The sequence below is a fragment of the Physella acuta genome, unplaced genomic scaffold (assembly GCF_028476545.2).
Source record: "Physella acuta isolate Inbredline_101_S28 unplaced genomic scaffold, ASM2847654v3 ptg000155l, whole genome shotgun sequence".
In the NCBI taxonomy this organism is placed as follows: Eukaryota; Metazoa; Mollusca; class Gastropoda; family Physidae; genus Physella; species Physella acuta.
Genome location: NW_026731674.1, coordinates 403,519 through 420,255, shown reverse-complemented (window position 1 = coordinate 420,255; position 16,737 = coordinate 403,519). Strand labels below are relative to the sequence as shown.

Here is a 16,737-nt window from a genome sequence, read left to right as displayed (position 1 = left end):
TACTTCCGTCTTTCGGTTTGCGGACAAGCTGGGGGTATTATAGTCGTTCACTAAATTGAATCAAGCACGTTCGCCGGCGCCCCGGCAAGGGTTCGATTTTGCGCCCTTGGCTATCCTGTGAGCGCTTTAGTGAATACGTTCATTTTAAACAGTGCGATAGACTATGAATAAGAAAGATTAATACAGTATTTAACTAAATCGAATCCGGGCGTCCTCCGGCTCCCCGACAGGTTGCTTTACGTGAGCGCTATGGCGCCTACATTCGGTTAAGAGAGTTCAATATACTATGGGTATGTTAGATAGATATGCGTGGGTTGTATACATATAGAAATATTTATAGCACACATACAATATTTTCGTATAAAGTTTGTAGGTTGTAATTGTAATTCCATTTTACATATTAAATTTTATAGAATATAAAATAATGTACGCACTTTCTCGGTTTCAATCTTGTTTGTTAAATACTAACTGCGTGAAATGGCGTAAAGACGTGGTTTCTTTATAGTTATTTAAATGGTATTATATTATTAAATATTTAAAGAAAATAAATATTTTCTCCTTTTTAGTGCATTATTACGTACAGGCGTGTTATTAAAACATTTTTTATGAATTTTTTTGGTGACTTTTTTCCTACCAAAAAACTGACTTTCTACTGTGTTTATTTTTGTTGTGAGTTTTGTATTCTGTGTTTATTTTTCCTGTGACTTTTTTCCGTTGACCTCCTAGCAAGAGACTTGGTGCTCTTCATTCCATACACAACAGGGCGTCAAACTTTCCCAGAGACCTTTGTGAAAGGCTTTAGCACAATGACATTTGAATACATATTTATTCTTTCATACTTTTTTTTTTTTAAATAAAATACCGAGTAGCTGCCTTCAATAAATGATGTTCTTCTCTTCAAATATTTCAATGTGTCAGTCACAGGTAGCCTACCCCCCCCCCCCCCCCCCCACACACACACTTGCACGTATCCAGATCCCTGCCCATACCACTGAGGTTGGGCCAGCAGTGGCCGACAATGGCCCACAATGGCCACTGTTACTTGAGACAATCCGTCTGATTTGCCCGCCATTAGCTGGGCAAACATTGAGCGTGGCCGCCAACCCCTCGCCCCGGCGTCTGTTGACGCTAGCTGTTGATTGTTTGTGTCCAATACGGCGCGCCACCTCGCGGTCAGTTGGAGACTTCTGAAACATTGCAGTCAGGCTTGGGGCTACAGGCGGGCCTAGAGTTTTTAAGATTAATATGACAACCCCCCCCCCCCCACACACACCACCTCACCCATTCATTCTCCACAATAAAAGCAAACGAAAGAAATAATTCATCTGGAAAAAAAAACTTAAGCAAATCGATGACAACAATAGGGCCTTTATCTATTTTTTTTTCAATTAATAAAAATAAATTTTCGTAAAAGGAACAATAGAAGATTTTTAATACAAAGGTAAACACATAGAAGCCTAGGGAGGGTCGCTGTGTTATGTAATACTTGAGATCTATGTAGGCATCAACTGTGGAGAAACTTTTTCTCTCGTGCACAACTGAAAAAAAGGGAGATCTAGATCTAGTTTCATTTCTACTTTTCAGTTTGAATCAAAGAATCTCGACTTGCCCAGCAGTTCAGTACACAATAGATGAGGACTTCGCTGAGACATCATTCAATGATATCATGATATAAATATCATTCAATTATATGATATAAATATACAATGATATCATGATATAAATATCATTAAATGATATCATGATATAAATATCATTCAATGATATCATGATATGAATATCATTCAATGATATCATGATATAAATATTCAATTATATGATATAAATATACAATGATATCATGATATAAATATCATTCAATGACATGATATAAATATCATTCAATGATATGATATAAATATACAATGATATCATGATATAAATATCATTCAATGATATCATGATATAAATATCATTCAATGATATGATAAAAATATTCAATGATATCATGATATAAATATCATTCAATGATATCATGATATAAATATCATTCAATGATATAAATATCATTCAATGATATTTATATCATATCATTCAATGATATGATATATCATTCAATGATATCATGATATAAATATCATTCCAGCCAATTGTTTGGTCCAATATTACTTGACCTGCGTGTAAAGTTTACAGGGTATGGAGCGCAGTCAAGCAACTGACAGTTTTTTTAAGAAAAAAAAAGTCTGAAAGAAACACTGGCCACAGTGCTGACATCTGAAGTTGACCATGAGCTCAAATCAAACACCAGGTTCCCAAGAGGAAACAATGGACGGCTGTTGTAAACAATGGACGGCTGTTGTAAACAATGGACGGCTGTTGTAAACAATGGACGGCTGTTGGACAAAACAACGCGTCAAATATTGACCCAATATTCAGAGGTCATCTTTCAAGTCTTAAAATCTCAAATTCGCCTTTACATACATACATACGGCTAAACCAAGGGTCGGTAACCTGCGGCTCGCGAGCCACATGCGGCTCTTTTGATATCAAGATGCGGCTCTCCAGCTCCTTGCACAAATACTAATAATCTTAATAAAAAAAATATTTGAAATAAAAAATGTTAGTGGCTCTTTAAAACCAGGGAAATTTTGACAATTGTAACTTTTGGCTCTTCCATCTCAAAAGGTTGCCGACCCCTGGGCTAAACGAATGCACATGTCAGGCTAAGCTCACAAAAATATTGAATTATTGATAGCCTGCCAATGGCTTTGTGACATCTAGGGGGACCTGTCATTAGCTAAATGGTTTGTGACATCAATGACATCAAGATGTAGCATGTCATTAGCTGAATGGTTTGTGACATGACATCTATGACATCAAGATGTAGCATGTCATTAGCTGAATGGTTTGTGACATCTAGGGGGACCTGTCATTAGCTAAATGGTTTGTGACATATATGACATCAAGATGTAGCATGTCATTAGCTAAATGGTTAGTGACATGACATCTATGACATCTATGACATCAAGATGTAGCATGTCATTAGCTGAATGGTTTGTGACATGACATCTATGACAGCAAGATGTAGCATGGCATTAGCTAAATGGTTTGTGACATGACATCTATGACAGCAAGATGTAGCATGTCAGCTAAATGGTTTGTGACATGACATCTATGACATCAAGATGTAGCATGTCATTAGCTAAATGGTTTGTGACATGACATCTATGACATCAAGATGTAGCATGTCATTAGCTAAATGGTTTGTGACATATATGACATCAAGATGTAGCATGTCATTAGCTGAATGGTTTGTGACATGACATCTATGACAGCAAGATGTAGCATGTCATTAGCTGAATGGTTTGTGACATGACATCTATGACAGCAAGATGTAGCATGGCATTAGCTAAATGGTTTGTGACATGACATCTATGACAGCAAGATGTAGCATGTCAGCTAAATGGTTTGTGACATGACATCTATGACATCAAGATGTAGCATGTCATTAGCTAAATGGTTTGTGACATGACATCTATGACATCAAGATGTAGCATGTCATTAGCTAAATGGTTTGTGACATATATGACATCAAGATGTAGCATGTCATTAGCTAAATGGTTTGTGACATGACATCTATGACATCAAGATGTAGCATGTCATTAGCTAAATGGTTTGTGACATATATGACATCAAGATGTAGCATGCCATTAGCTAAATGGTTTGTGACATATATGACATCAAGATGTAGCATGCCATTAGCTAAATGGTTTGTGACATCTATGACATCAAGATGTAGCATGTCATTAGCTAAATGGTTTGAAGCCATACTTTCAATGGCCCAAAAGAAAGTTAAGAAAAGCATTGAAAGAAATCATGTGACCTTGTTTATTCAAGAACATCTAGAAATTGGGCTATAAATATACATAGTATTTACAATCACAGGCAATTTGGTTTTGTGTAACAAAGCAGTCAAAAATACAATGATAGTTCAAAGGAACATATGTTCTATGGCCTAATGTGTTGTCATGGCCTAATGTGTTGTGATGGCCCAATGTGTTGTGAGATGGCCCAATGTGTTGTGATGGCCCAATGTGTTGTGAGATGGCCAAACATTGAGATGGCCAAACGTGTGATAGAAAAATTGTGATGAAAACCTGTCAATCTTTTTGTTCAAAGGTTGAAGTGTAAACAGCATGTTCTGACACCCTTGACAAACCCTAACTCTCTTTGGCTAACCCAAAACTCAATGGATTACAATCCACCCTTGGATTACAATCCACCCTTGGATTACAATCCACCCTTGGATTACAATCCACCCTTGGATTCAACACATCCAGTCAGAAAGGTACAAATGAAAAAATTTGCAGATGAACACATAAATCAATCACAAAGCCAACAAGAATTTTGTACAGTATTCTACAAATAAATTCTATAAATAGATGCTGCTGGAGCTGACTAGAACAATAAATTAACCTGTACAGCCTGCTGTCCTGTACAGCCTGCTGTCCTGTACAGCCAGCTGTCCTGTACAGCCTGCTGTCCTGTACAGCCTGCTGTCAACTTCCAGTGCCCTGACAACAGCTCCCCCTGCCAGTGATGGAATGCTAGAGTTCACTGGGTTCACTGGCCAACAGAAAAATGGAATGTCTGGCTCTTTAGGAAGAAAGTTTTTGCATAAATTATTACAATGTCAAGGTCACAAAATTAAGTACAAAATTTGTTCCAGTTTGTACAAATGTCCTTTTTGTAAGGTGTACAAATGTCCTTTTTGTAAGGTGTACAAATGTCCTTTTTGTAAGGTGTACAAATGTCCTTTTTGTAAGGTGTACAAATGTCCTTTTTGTAAGGTGTACAAATGTCCTTTTTGTAAGGTGTACAAATGTCCTTTTTGTAACGTGTACAAATGTCCTTTTTGTAAGGTGTACAAATGTCCTTTTTGTAAGGTGTACAAATGTCCTTTTTTGTAAGGTGTACACATGTCCTTTTCGTAACGTGTACACATGTCCTTTTCGTAACGTGTACAAATGTCCTTTTTGTAAGGTGTACAAATGTCCTTTTTGTAAGGTGTACAAATGTCCTTTTCATAAGGTGTACAAATGTCGTTTTTGTAAGGTGTACAAATGTCCTTTTTGTAAGGTGTACAAATGTCCTTTTTGTAAGGTGTACAAATGTCCTTTTCATAAGGTGTACAAAGATTCTTTCACGAGGTGTACAAATGTCATTTTGTGACATATTCAAATGTCCAAAATTTGCCATTTGAGACAATGTGACTGTCATATTACTGGATCAAGGTCATATTACTGGATGAAGGTCAAACTTCAGTAGCCAAATAATCCTCATCATGACAAGAATAATGGTGCAACAATACTGTAGGAGGTAGGTACCCAGGAGCCTGCTCTGAATGTGGCCTCCATGTCATGTGCTCTGTATGTTGGCCTTCGCACATCGATGTGTGTTCTTTAGTAAGACTTGCACCAGTCTTTATGTCTGCATAAATACTGAAATTTAAAAAAAATGTCTGTCAAAAAACCATGTAACCAGACAACACACACCAACCATGTAACCAGTTAACACACACCAACCATGTAACCAGTTAACACACACCAACCATGTAACCAGTTAACACACACCAACCATGTAACCAGTTAACACACACCAACCATGAGAACAAATACCTTACCTTGGTAAAGAATCCACATTTAACCTTCTGTAGTCTCGAATGTCTCCTTTACACATGGCTGACCCGCACATGGCTGACCCACACATGGCTGACCCACACATGGCTGACCCGCACATTGTTGAGCCGCACACCGCTGGTCCTGACTGCTGTTTTGAACAAGCCCCGCCCCCTGTATGTTCAGGTAGCAGGTTGGAACTTTTCAATTTGTTCAAGTCCTGCTGATCCTCGTTACAGATCTTAATACTGGAGGAGTTAGAAGAGGAGGAGGGGAGGGTGGAGGGGAGGGTGGAGTCAGCGCTGCACTTGTTGTTCATGTTGTTGATGTAGTGGTGCTCTTTCTCCCTGGCCAGGTTCTCAAGGTTCTGCTGCGTGTGACGCTGGAGGTACGAGCGTTTGCGACACAGCAGGATGCTGACAGCTATGATGATGATGAGGAGGGGTATGCCCCCCCCCAGACACACCACAATCAGGAGCTGGGCCAGGGTCAGGCCAACCTCCTCCTGGGCCGAGTTGGCCGACATCTGGCCCGTAGCCGCAGTCGTGCTGGACTCGACTGTTTGATTGGGCGCCATGCCCAGCAGCAGTTGACAGCTTTTCCCCCAATATCCTTCAGGGCAGGAACAGGAAAAATCAGCAAACAAGTTGGTACATGCGCCCCCATTTAGACAGGGCTTACTGGCACAGGCGTCCAGTACCAGGCTACAGTCTTTTCCATCAAAGCCTGCTGCACACTGGCACTGAAAGTCATTGATGAGATCAGTACACACGCCACCATTAGCACAGGGACGCATCTCACAGTCATCCACGTTGATTTGACAGAGAGAGCCAACAAAGCCGGGGACACATTGACAGCGGAAGTCACTGACCAGATCCACGCAGGTGCCTTGATTCAGACATGGCTTGAGCTTGCAGTCATCAATGTTAGTCTGGCACTCGGTGCCATTGTAGCCAGCAGGACAGAAACATTTGTATCCATTGGGCTGGTCACTACAGCGGCCACCTAAGACACAAGTAGAACTGTTAGTCAAGGTGTCTACAGACAGACAAGGTGTCTACAGACCGACAGACAGACATACAAGGTGTCTACAGACAAACAGACAGACATACAAGGTGTCTACAGACAAACAGACAGACATACAAGGTGTCTACAGACAAACAGACAGACATACAAGGTGTCTACAGACAAACAAGGTGTCTACAGACAAACAGACAGACATACAAGGTGTCTACAGACAAACAGACAGACATACAAAGTGTCTACAGACAAACATACAAAGTGTCTACAGACAAACAGACAGACATACAAGGTGTCTACAGACAAACAGACAGACATACAAGGTGTCTACAGACAAACAGACAGACATACAAGGTGTCTACAGACAGACAGACATACAAGGTGTCTACAGACAAACAGACAGACATACAAGGTGTCTACAGACAGACAGACATACAAGGTGTCTACAGACAAACAAGGTGTCTACAGACAAACAGACATACAAGGTGTCTACAGACAAACAGACAGGCAGGCAGGGTGTCTACAGACAAACAGACAGACATACAAGGTGTCTACAGACAGACAGACATACAAGGTGTCTACAGACAAACAGACAGGGTGTCTACAGACAAACAGACAGACAGGGTGTCTACAGACAGACAAGGTGTCTACAGACAAACAGACAGACAAAGAAGGTGACTACAGACAAACATACAAGGTGTCTACAGACAAACAGACAGGGTGTCTACAGACAAACAGACAGACATACAAGGTGTCTACAGACAAACAGACAGACAGGGTGTCTACAGACAAACAGACAGACAGGGTGTCTACAGACAGACAGACAGACAGGGTGTCTACAGATTACAGAAAGCACAGGCTAGTTACCATTGAGACAAGGAGCGGATATGCAATCATCCACATCCACTTGGCAGTTGGGGCCGCTGTATCCAGGTGGACACAAGCACGTGTAGGAGCCAGCCCCCTCTAGACACGTACCACCATTGACACAAGGACCAGCTTTACAGGACACTGCTTGCTTCTCACACTGACGCCCATAGAATCCCTGGGGGCACTGACACTGGAAGCCAGTGCCAATATCCTGAAAAATATGGCACAGGGTTCAATGTCTAACTGGCACAGGGTTCAATGTCTAACTGGCACAGGGTTCAATGTCTAACTGGCACAGGGTTCAATGTCTAACTGGCACAGGGTTCAATGTCTAACTGGCACAGGGTTCAATGTCTAACTGGCACAGGGTTCAATGTCTAACTGGCACAGGGTTCAATGTCTAACTGGCACAGGGTTCAACCCTTCCCCCCCCCCCCCCCCCCCCCCAATATGGCAGCAGATCTAGTTTCAGTGGGGAGGAGATTTCATCTCATTAGCTACTGATATAGATACATGCAACAGACCCGTCGCTACTAGTATAACCCTAATTTACTACCCTATTACCTGTCATGTTTCTATTACATCACTATAATGCAAACAGCACTTAATGCCGTGCAGGCTAACTAGCTATAGTACAGTACAAGAATGCGCAAGATTCCCCCCCCCCCCCAAAGAAACTGACTTTTTTTTTTTTTTTTTTAAGCTTTTTAGCATTATTTTATTCTACATTTTGGACAATTGTGCTTCAGAATTAAAATTATCAATTCTTCAATTTATTTTAAGGAATAGAACAACTAAACAGATTCTATAATAAGTTAGGAGTTCAGCTATTAGATAGAATAAGCAATCAGAATCTGTTGTAGAATGGAAATTATAAAATTGTAAGGTTAGCAGGGCAAACCATGTGCTCTATACTCTATAAATAACTCGACAAAAACACTTTAAAAAACATTTGTTTCTTAACAAGTACATTTTGTGATTTGTTTTAGAATAACACAAACAACAAACTTTTTTTCAATCATTGCAAACTTAATTTGTTGGGAGTTGTCTCTCTTGTGTGCCAGGCCCTAGTGTGATTTTAAACAGATCTGGGTCACATCAGTCTTCTGACATCAATAGAGGAGAAGCACTATCCTAACCTCTAGAGACCCCTATCCTAACCTCTAGAGACCCCTATCCTAACCTCTAGAGACTTACCAGGCAGAGTCCACGATTCAAGCAGGGTTTATTCTGACAATCATCAATCTCACGCTCACAGTTGACCCCGGTGTAGCTGGCATTACATGAACACGTGTAGCTACCAGCGCCTGTGTTGGTGCACACGCCCCCATTCTTACACGGCTTGTGGTGAGTGCAGAAATTCAAATCTGAACAAATTTTTGACATGTGTAAATAAAAAATGTCAACAGCCAAAATGTGTTAGATTAGCCCATAACTTAACCATCCATTAGATTAGCCCATAACCTACCATCCATTAGATTAGCCCATAACTTAACCATCCATTAGATTAGCCCATAACCTACCATCCATTAGATTAGCCCATAACCTACCATCCATTAGATTAGCCCATAACTTAACCATCCATTAGATTAGCCCATAACCTACCATCCATTAGATTAGCCCATAACCTACCATCCATTAGATTAGCCCATAACTTAACCATCCATTAGATTAGCCCATAACTTAACCATCCATTAGATTAGCCCATAACTTAACCATCCATTAGATTAGCCCATAACCTAACCATCCATTAGATTAGCCCATAACCTAACCATCCATTAGATTAGCCCATAACCTAACCATCCGTTAGATTAGCCCATAACTTAACCATCCATTAGATTAGCCCATAACCTACCATCCATTAGATTAGCCCATAACCTACCATCCATTAGATTAGCCCATAACCTAACCATCCGTTAGATTAGCCCAACCTAACCATCCATTAGATTAGCCCAACCTACCATCCATAAGATTAGCCCATAACCTAACCATCCGTTAGATTAGCCCAACCTAACCATCCATTAGATTAGCCCAACCTACCATCCGTTAGATTAGCCCATAACCTAACCATCCGTTAGATTAGCCCAACCTACCATCCGTTAGATTAGCCCATAACCTAACCATCCGTTAGATTAGCCCAACCTACCATCCGTTAGATTAGCCCATAACCTAACCATCCGTTAGATTAGCCCAACATACCATCCGTTAGATTAGCCCAACCTACCATCCGTTAGATTAGCCCAACCTACCATCCGTTAGATTAGCCCAACCTACCATCCGTTAGATTAGCCCAACCTACCATCCGTTAGATTAGCCCAACCTACCTTGATTACAGAACAAGCCTCCCCAGCCCTCGTCACAGTTACACTGCCAAGGTTTGTCACATGACCCCCTCTGGCACCCAGGGTAGGGGATGCAGCTGTTGCAGTATTGACCCTGCCATCCCAGGCGGCAGCTGAGGTAAGAGGTGGCATGGTGAGGGTGGGTGTGATGGTAGGTGTGAGGGTAGGTGTGATGGTAGGTATGAGGGAGGGTGTGAGGGTGGGTGTGATGAGGGTGGGTGTGATGAGGGTGGGTGTGATGGTGGGTGTGAGGGTGGGTGTGATGGTAGGTGTGAGGGAGGGTGTGATGGTAGGTGTGAGGGTGAGTGTGATGGTAGGTGTGATGGTAGGTGTGATGGTAGGTGTGATGGTAGGTGTGATGGTGGGTGTGATGGTAGGTGTGAGGGTGGGTGTGATGGTGGGTGTGATGGTAGGTATGAGGGAGGGTGTGAGGGTGGGTGTGAGGGTGGGTGTGATGGTGGGTGTGAGGGTGGGTGTGATGGTAGGTGTGAGGGAGGGTGTGATGGTAGGTGTGAGGGTGGGTGTGATGGTAGGTGTGAGGGAGGGTGTGATGGTAGGTGTGAGGGTGGGTGTGATGGTGGGTGTGAGGGTGGGTGTGATGGTAGGTGTGAGGGAGGGTGTGATGGTGGGTGTGAGGGAGGGTGTGAGGGTGGGTGTGATGGTAGGTGTGAGGGTGGGTGTGATGGTAGGTGTGATGGTGGGTGTGAGGGAGGGTGTGATGGTAGGTGTGATGGTAGGTGTGAGGGTGGGTGTGATGGTAGGTGTGAGGGTGGGTGTGATGGTGGGTGTGAGGGAGGGTGTGATGGTGGGTGTGAGGGAGGGTGTGAGGGTGGGTGTGATGGTAGGTGTGATGGTAGGTGTGAGGGTGGGTGTGATGGTAGGTGTGATGGTAGGTGTGAGGGTGGGTGTGATGGTGGGTGTGATGGTGGGTGTGATGGTAGGTGGGATGGTAGGTGTGATGGTGGGGGTGATGGTAGGTGTGAGGGTGGGTGTGATGGTAGGTGTGAGGGTGGGTGTGATGGTAGGTGTGAGGGTGGGTGTGATGGTGGGTGTGATGGTAGGTGTGATGGTGGGTGTGATGGTAGGTGTGAGGGTGGGTGTGATGAGGGTGGGTGTGAGGGTGGGTGTGATGGTAGGTGTGAGGGTGGGTGTGATGGTAGGTGTGAGGGTGGGTGTGATGGTAGGTGTGAGGGTGGGTGTGAGGGTGAGTGTGATGGTGGGTGTGAGGGTGGGTGTGATGGTAGGTGTGAGGGTGGGTGTGAGGGTGGGTGTGATGGTAGGTGTGAGGGTGGGTGTGATGGTAGGTGTGAGGGTGGGTGTGAGGGAGGGTGTGATGGTGGGTGTGATGAGGGTGGGTGTGAGGGTGGGTGTGATGGTAGGTGTGATGGTAGGTGTGAGGGTGGGTGTGAGGGTGGGTGTGATGAGGGTGGGTGTGATGGTAGGTGTGAGGGTGGGTGTGAGGGTGGGTGTGATGAGGGTGGGTGTGATGGTAGGTGTGAGGGTGGGTGTGATGGTAGGTGTGATGGTAGGTGTGAGGGTGGGTGTGATGAGGGTGGGTGTGAGGGTGGGTGTGATGGTAGGTGTGAGGGTGGGTGTGAGGGTGGGTGTGATGAGGGTGGGTGTGAGGGTGGGTGTGATGGTAGGTGTGAGGGTGGGTGTGATGGTAGGTGTGAGGGTGGGTGTGAGGGTGGGTGTGAGGGTGGGTGTGATGAGGGTGGGTGTGAGGGTGGGTGTGAGGGTAGGTGTGATGGTAGGTGTGAGGGTGGGTGTGATGGTAGGTGTGAGGGGTGGGTGTGAGGGTGGGTGTGATGGTAGGTGTGAGGGTAGGTGTGATGGTATGTGTGAGGGTGGGTGTGAGGGTGGGTGTGAGGGTGAGTGTGATGGTGGGTGTGAGGGTGAGTGTGATGGTGGGTGTGATGGTAGGTGGGATGGTGGGTGGGATGGTGGGTGTGATGGTAGGTGTGAGGGTAGGTGTGATGGTATGTGTGAGGGTAGGTGTGAGGGTGGGTGTGATGAGGGTGGGTGTGATGGTAGGTGTGAGGGTGGGTGTGATGGTAGGTGTGATGGTAGGTGTGAGGGTGGGTGTGATGAGGGTGGGTGTGAGGGTGGGTGTGATGGTAGGTGTGAGGGTGGGTGTGAGGGTGGGTGTGATGAGGGTGGGTGTGAGGGTGGGTGTGATGGTAGGTGTGAGGGTGGGTGTGATGGTAGGTGTGAGGGTGGGTGTGATGGTAGGTGTGAGGGTGGGTGTGATGGTAGGTGTGAGGGTGGGTGTGAGGGTGGGTGTGATGGTAGGTGTGAGGGTGGGTGTGATGGTAGGTGTGAGGGTGGGTGTGATGGTAGGTGTGAGGGTGGGTGTGATGGTGGGTGTGAGGGTGGGTGTGAGGGTGGGTGTGATGGTAGGTGTGATGGTGGGTGTGATGGTAGGTGTGAGGGTGGGTGTGATGGTAGGTGTGAGGGTGGGTGTGATGAGGGTGGGTGTGAGGGTGGGTGTGATGGTAGGTGTGAGGGTGGGTGTGATGAGGGTGGGTGTGAGGGTGGGTGTGATGGTAGGTGTGAGGGTGGGTGTGAGGGTGGGTGTGATGGTAGGTGTGAGGGTGGGTGTGATGAGGGTGGGTGTGAGGGTGGGTGTGATGGTAGGTGTGAGGGTGGGTGTGAGGGTGGGTGTGATGAGGGTGGGTGTGAGGGTGGGTGTGATGGTAGGTGTGAGGGTGGGTGTGATGGTAGGTGTGAGGGTGGGTGTGAGGGTGGGTGTGAGGGTGGGTGTGATGAGGGTGGGTGTGAGGGTGGGTGTGAGGGTAGGTGTGATGGTAGGTGTGAGGGTGGGTGTGATGGTAGGTGTGAGGGTGGGTGTGAGGGTGGGTGTGATGGTAGGTGTGAGGGTAGGTGTGATGGTATGTGTGAGGGTGGGTGTGAGGGTGGGTGTGAGGGTGAGTGTGATGGTGGGTGTGAGGGTGAGTGTGATGGTGGGTGTGATGGTAGGTGGGATGGTGGGTGGGATGGTGGGTGTGATGGTAGGTGTGAGGGTAGGTGTGATGGTATGTGTGAGGGTAGGTGTGATGGTAGGTATGAGGGAGGGTGTGATGGTAGGTGTGATGGTGGGTGTGATGGTGGGTGTGAGGGTGATGGTCAATGATCATTACCTGCACTCATTAGGATGATCGCAGTAGCCATTATCTGGGTGGCAGCCAGGGAGGCAAATAGCTGAAAGAAACCAAACCTTGGGTTATGGTAGATCTTTACCACCAGCAACTAACTTTACTACCATCAACTAACTTTACCACCAGCAACTAACTTTACTACCAGCAACTAACTTTGACTTACCAGTCTCACAATATTCTCCGTCCCATCCATCTGTGCAAATTTTGGTGCCATTTTGACTACACGTGTAATGACCAAATTGGTCATTTCTAGCTCGACAAAAGTCTGCGCACATAGCTCCATAATAGTTGGCTTGACATTGAAACCTGAGCCCGTATCTGATCTCTGTCGTGTTGATGGTCTCTGCTGAGTCGAGCCACTGCTGACCGGACACGAGACTTTTGATGCCGGCCAGACGGGCTATCAGGGTGCTGCCATTTTCTGGGGGGGGAACCAACAGCGGCAATGGTCAAACTCATTTCCATTTGAACACAATCCAACTACAAACACACATCATATAAGAACATACACACATCATGTAAGAACATACACATCATGTAAGAACATACATCATGTAAGAACATACATCATGTAAGAACATGCACACATTATGTAAGAACATACACATCATGTAAGAACAAGCATCCATAGTAATGTGTAAGGGGATACAAAAATGAAAATAATGTGAATGGCAAACCCATTTGGTGTGTGTGGGGGGGGGGGGGGGGTACGGCTGGGGTGGACAATGGTCAGTGGGGCGACAGGTGTGGTGCCAACATCTGGCCTTGCTGTCTGACCCAGCTTTGACCTTGATAATTTCGAGGTCACATAGTTTTGAAAGTTTAACATCTGCCCAGCGGCCGAGAGAAAACAATTTCGTCATCAGACCGACATGGCGACTGGAGAAACTTTGTCGCAAAAAAAAAAAATGAAGATAAGAAAAGCATTTGGTTTGTTCAAGAGGAAGAATAAATGTGTGTATGTGTGCGCCTATCGCGGGCGTGAACGTACAGGTGACTAGCAGGTGGCACACAGCGACACTCAGTTGACACAGCCAACCAATCCCGCACCGCTTTACTGCTCCATTCATGGCCAATCAAAATCTCTTTTACAATGGGATATGTTTAGCACCAGGGGGTACCCACAACTCTAATTACAATTTTTAAAGGTCAGGGACTTACCTGATCTAGAACTATCGGCTTCATGCCAAGCCTCGATGATTAATGAAAAATCGCCCTGCAGGAAAAAAAAAAGGTCTCGCATCATCAACTGTTAGAGCAAATCAATAGACTGCAACGTGACCTAGATAACAACAGTAGACAAGAACAGACGTCCCCACCCCATGCGCCAACACAATGCGCGCCTCCCCCACCCCACCCCACCCGAGAACGTGGGAACAAAAAGGTCAGCTGGCTGGACGCACCTGCTGGCAGGGGTCAGTCGGGTCATGTCTGACCCGGGGGGGGGGGGGGGAGGCTTCTCTTCAAGGATTACCGGCGAGACATGACGTCATTGACTAGACATGACGTCATGGATTAGACATGACGTCCACTTGCTAGAATTGATACCAACTTGACCAGTGGCCACTGACCGAGCAAAGTGGGGGGGGGGGGGGGGGGGGGAGGGGGGAGGGAAGAAGGAGAGACACTAACAAGTTATGGTAGTGGGACACTAACACTACACGTTATGGTAGTGGGACACTAACAGTACAAGTTATGGTAGTGGGACACTAACAGTACAAACTATGGTAGTGGGACACTAACACTACAAGCTATGGTAGTGGGACACTAACACTACAAGCTATGGTAGTGGGACACTAACAGTACAAACTATGGTAGTGGGACACTAACACTACAAGCTATGGTAGTGGGACACTAACAGTACAAACTATGGTAGTGGGACACTAACACCTAGAAATATGACGGCTGTCTTCTACAACTTACTGGCCAAGCGAATTCCGTGACTGGGTAGCGGAAAGTGCTGCTGGTGGCGGCTGTGGTGAAGTCCATGGAGTTGTTGCCTACCACGGGAGTGCTGTAGTTGGCGAACGTGCATTTTGGATTGGTCAATGCAGCGATGTTGGACTGGTAGTGCGTCAAACAAACTTTGAAGTACGTCCGGCACTGCAAGCTGCAGACGCCGTTCTTGCGATAGCCGCTACAGCACGTACCGTTGCTGGTCAAACCCAGGTCGTTGTGGAATGATTCAATGCGCAGTTCAAAAACACCGGACGCCGAGCTCTGTCAGCAATATCCAATAGATCCATTATCCAAGTCAGTGGGTTCAAGGTAATCCAAAATATCCATCAAAGCAAAGAGCGTAACATCCAGGAATTAGAGAAAAAAATAGGTCACGTGATTAGTTTTTTAAAAATTGTTTTCTCGCACGAGCAACACACACATCAAACTACACACACAACACACACATCAAACTACACACACAACACACACATCAAACTACACACACATCAAACTACACACACATCACACACATCAAACTACACACACAACACACACATCAAACTACACACACAACACACACATCAAACTACACACACATCAAACTACACACACATCACACACATCAAACTACACACACAACACACACATCAAACTACACACACAACACACACATCAAACTACACACACATCAAACTACACACACATCACACACATCAAACTACACACACATCACACACATCAAACTACACACACATCAAACTACACACACATCAAACTACACACACATCAAACTACACACACATCAAACTACACACACATCACACACATCAAACTACACACACATCACACACATCAAACTACACACACATCACACACATCAAACTACACACACAACACACACATCAAACTACACACACAACACACACATCAAACTACACACACATCAAACTACACACACATCACACACATCAAACTACACACACAACACACACATCAAACTACACACACATCACACACATCAAACTACACACACATCAAACTACACACACATCACACACATCAAACTACACACACATCACACACATCAAACTACACACACATCAAACTACACACACATCACACACATCAAACTACACACACATCAAACTACACACACATCACACACATCAAACTACACACACATCAAACTACACACACATCAAACTACACACACATCACACACATCAAACTACACACACATCAAACTACACACACATCAAACTACACACACATCAAACTACACACACATCAAACTACACACACATCAAACTACACACACATCAAACTACACACACAAACTACACACACATCAAACAACACACACATCAAACAACACACACATCAAACTACACACACAACACACATCAAACTACACACACATCAAACTAAACACACACATCAAACTACACACACACAACACACATCAAACTACACACACACAACACACATCAAACTAAACACACATCAAACAACACACACACACACACACATCAAACTAAACACACACACAACACACACATCAAACTAAACACACACACACATCAAACAACGACACACATCAAACCACACACACACACACACCACACAAACAACACACACATCAATCAACACACACACGATTCACACACATCAACACACACCAATCAATACAAGGACGAGCCACACAGCAATCAATACAAACACAACTCGACTGAAATCGATCTATTTTCT

The 16,737-nt window shown here is 44.9% G+C and overlaps 1 protein-coding gene across 1 annotated transcript in view; it reads right to left on the bottom strand.

The window, feature by feature from the left end:
* Window positions 1-3,868: 3,868 nt before the first annotated feature.
* Window positions 3,869-16,737, bottom strand: part of LOC131935698 (delta-like protein 1) — a 32,507-nt gene continuing 19,638 nt past the window's right edge. The window contains exons 4-12 of the mRNA XM_059292241.1: window positions 14,971-15,267; window positions 14,209-14,263; window positions 13,211-13,468; window positions 13,030-13,090; window positions 9,872-10,002; window positions 8,745-8,914; window positions 7,545-7,758; window positions 5,663-6,662; window positions 3,869-5,480 (exon numbers count right to left, since the gene is read on the bottom strand). Coding sequence (XP_059148224.1) covers window positions 5,294-5,480; window positions 5,663-6,662; window positions 7,545-7,758; window positions 8,745-8,914; window positions 9,872-10,002; window positions 13,030-13,090; window positions 13,211-13,468; window positions 14,209-14,263; window positions 14,971-15,267 — 2,373 coding nt within the window. The 3' untranslated portion in view covers window positions 3,869-5,293. The remainder of the gene's footprint in view (window positions 5,481-5,662; window positions 6,663-7,544; window positions 7,759-8,744; window positions 8,915-9,871; window positions 10,003-13,029; window positions 13,091-13,210; window positions 13,469-14,208; window positions 14,264-14,970; window positions 15,268-16,737) is intronic.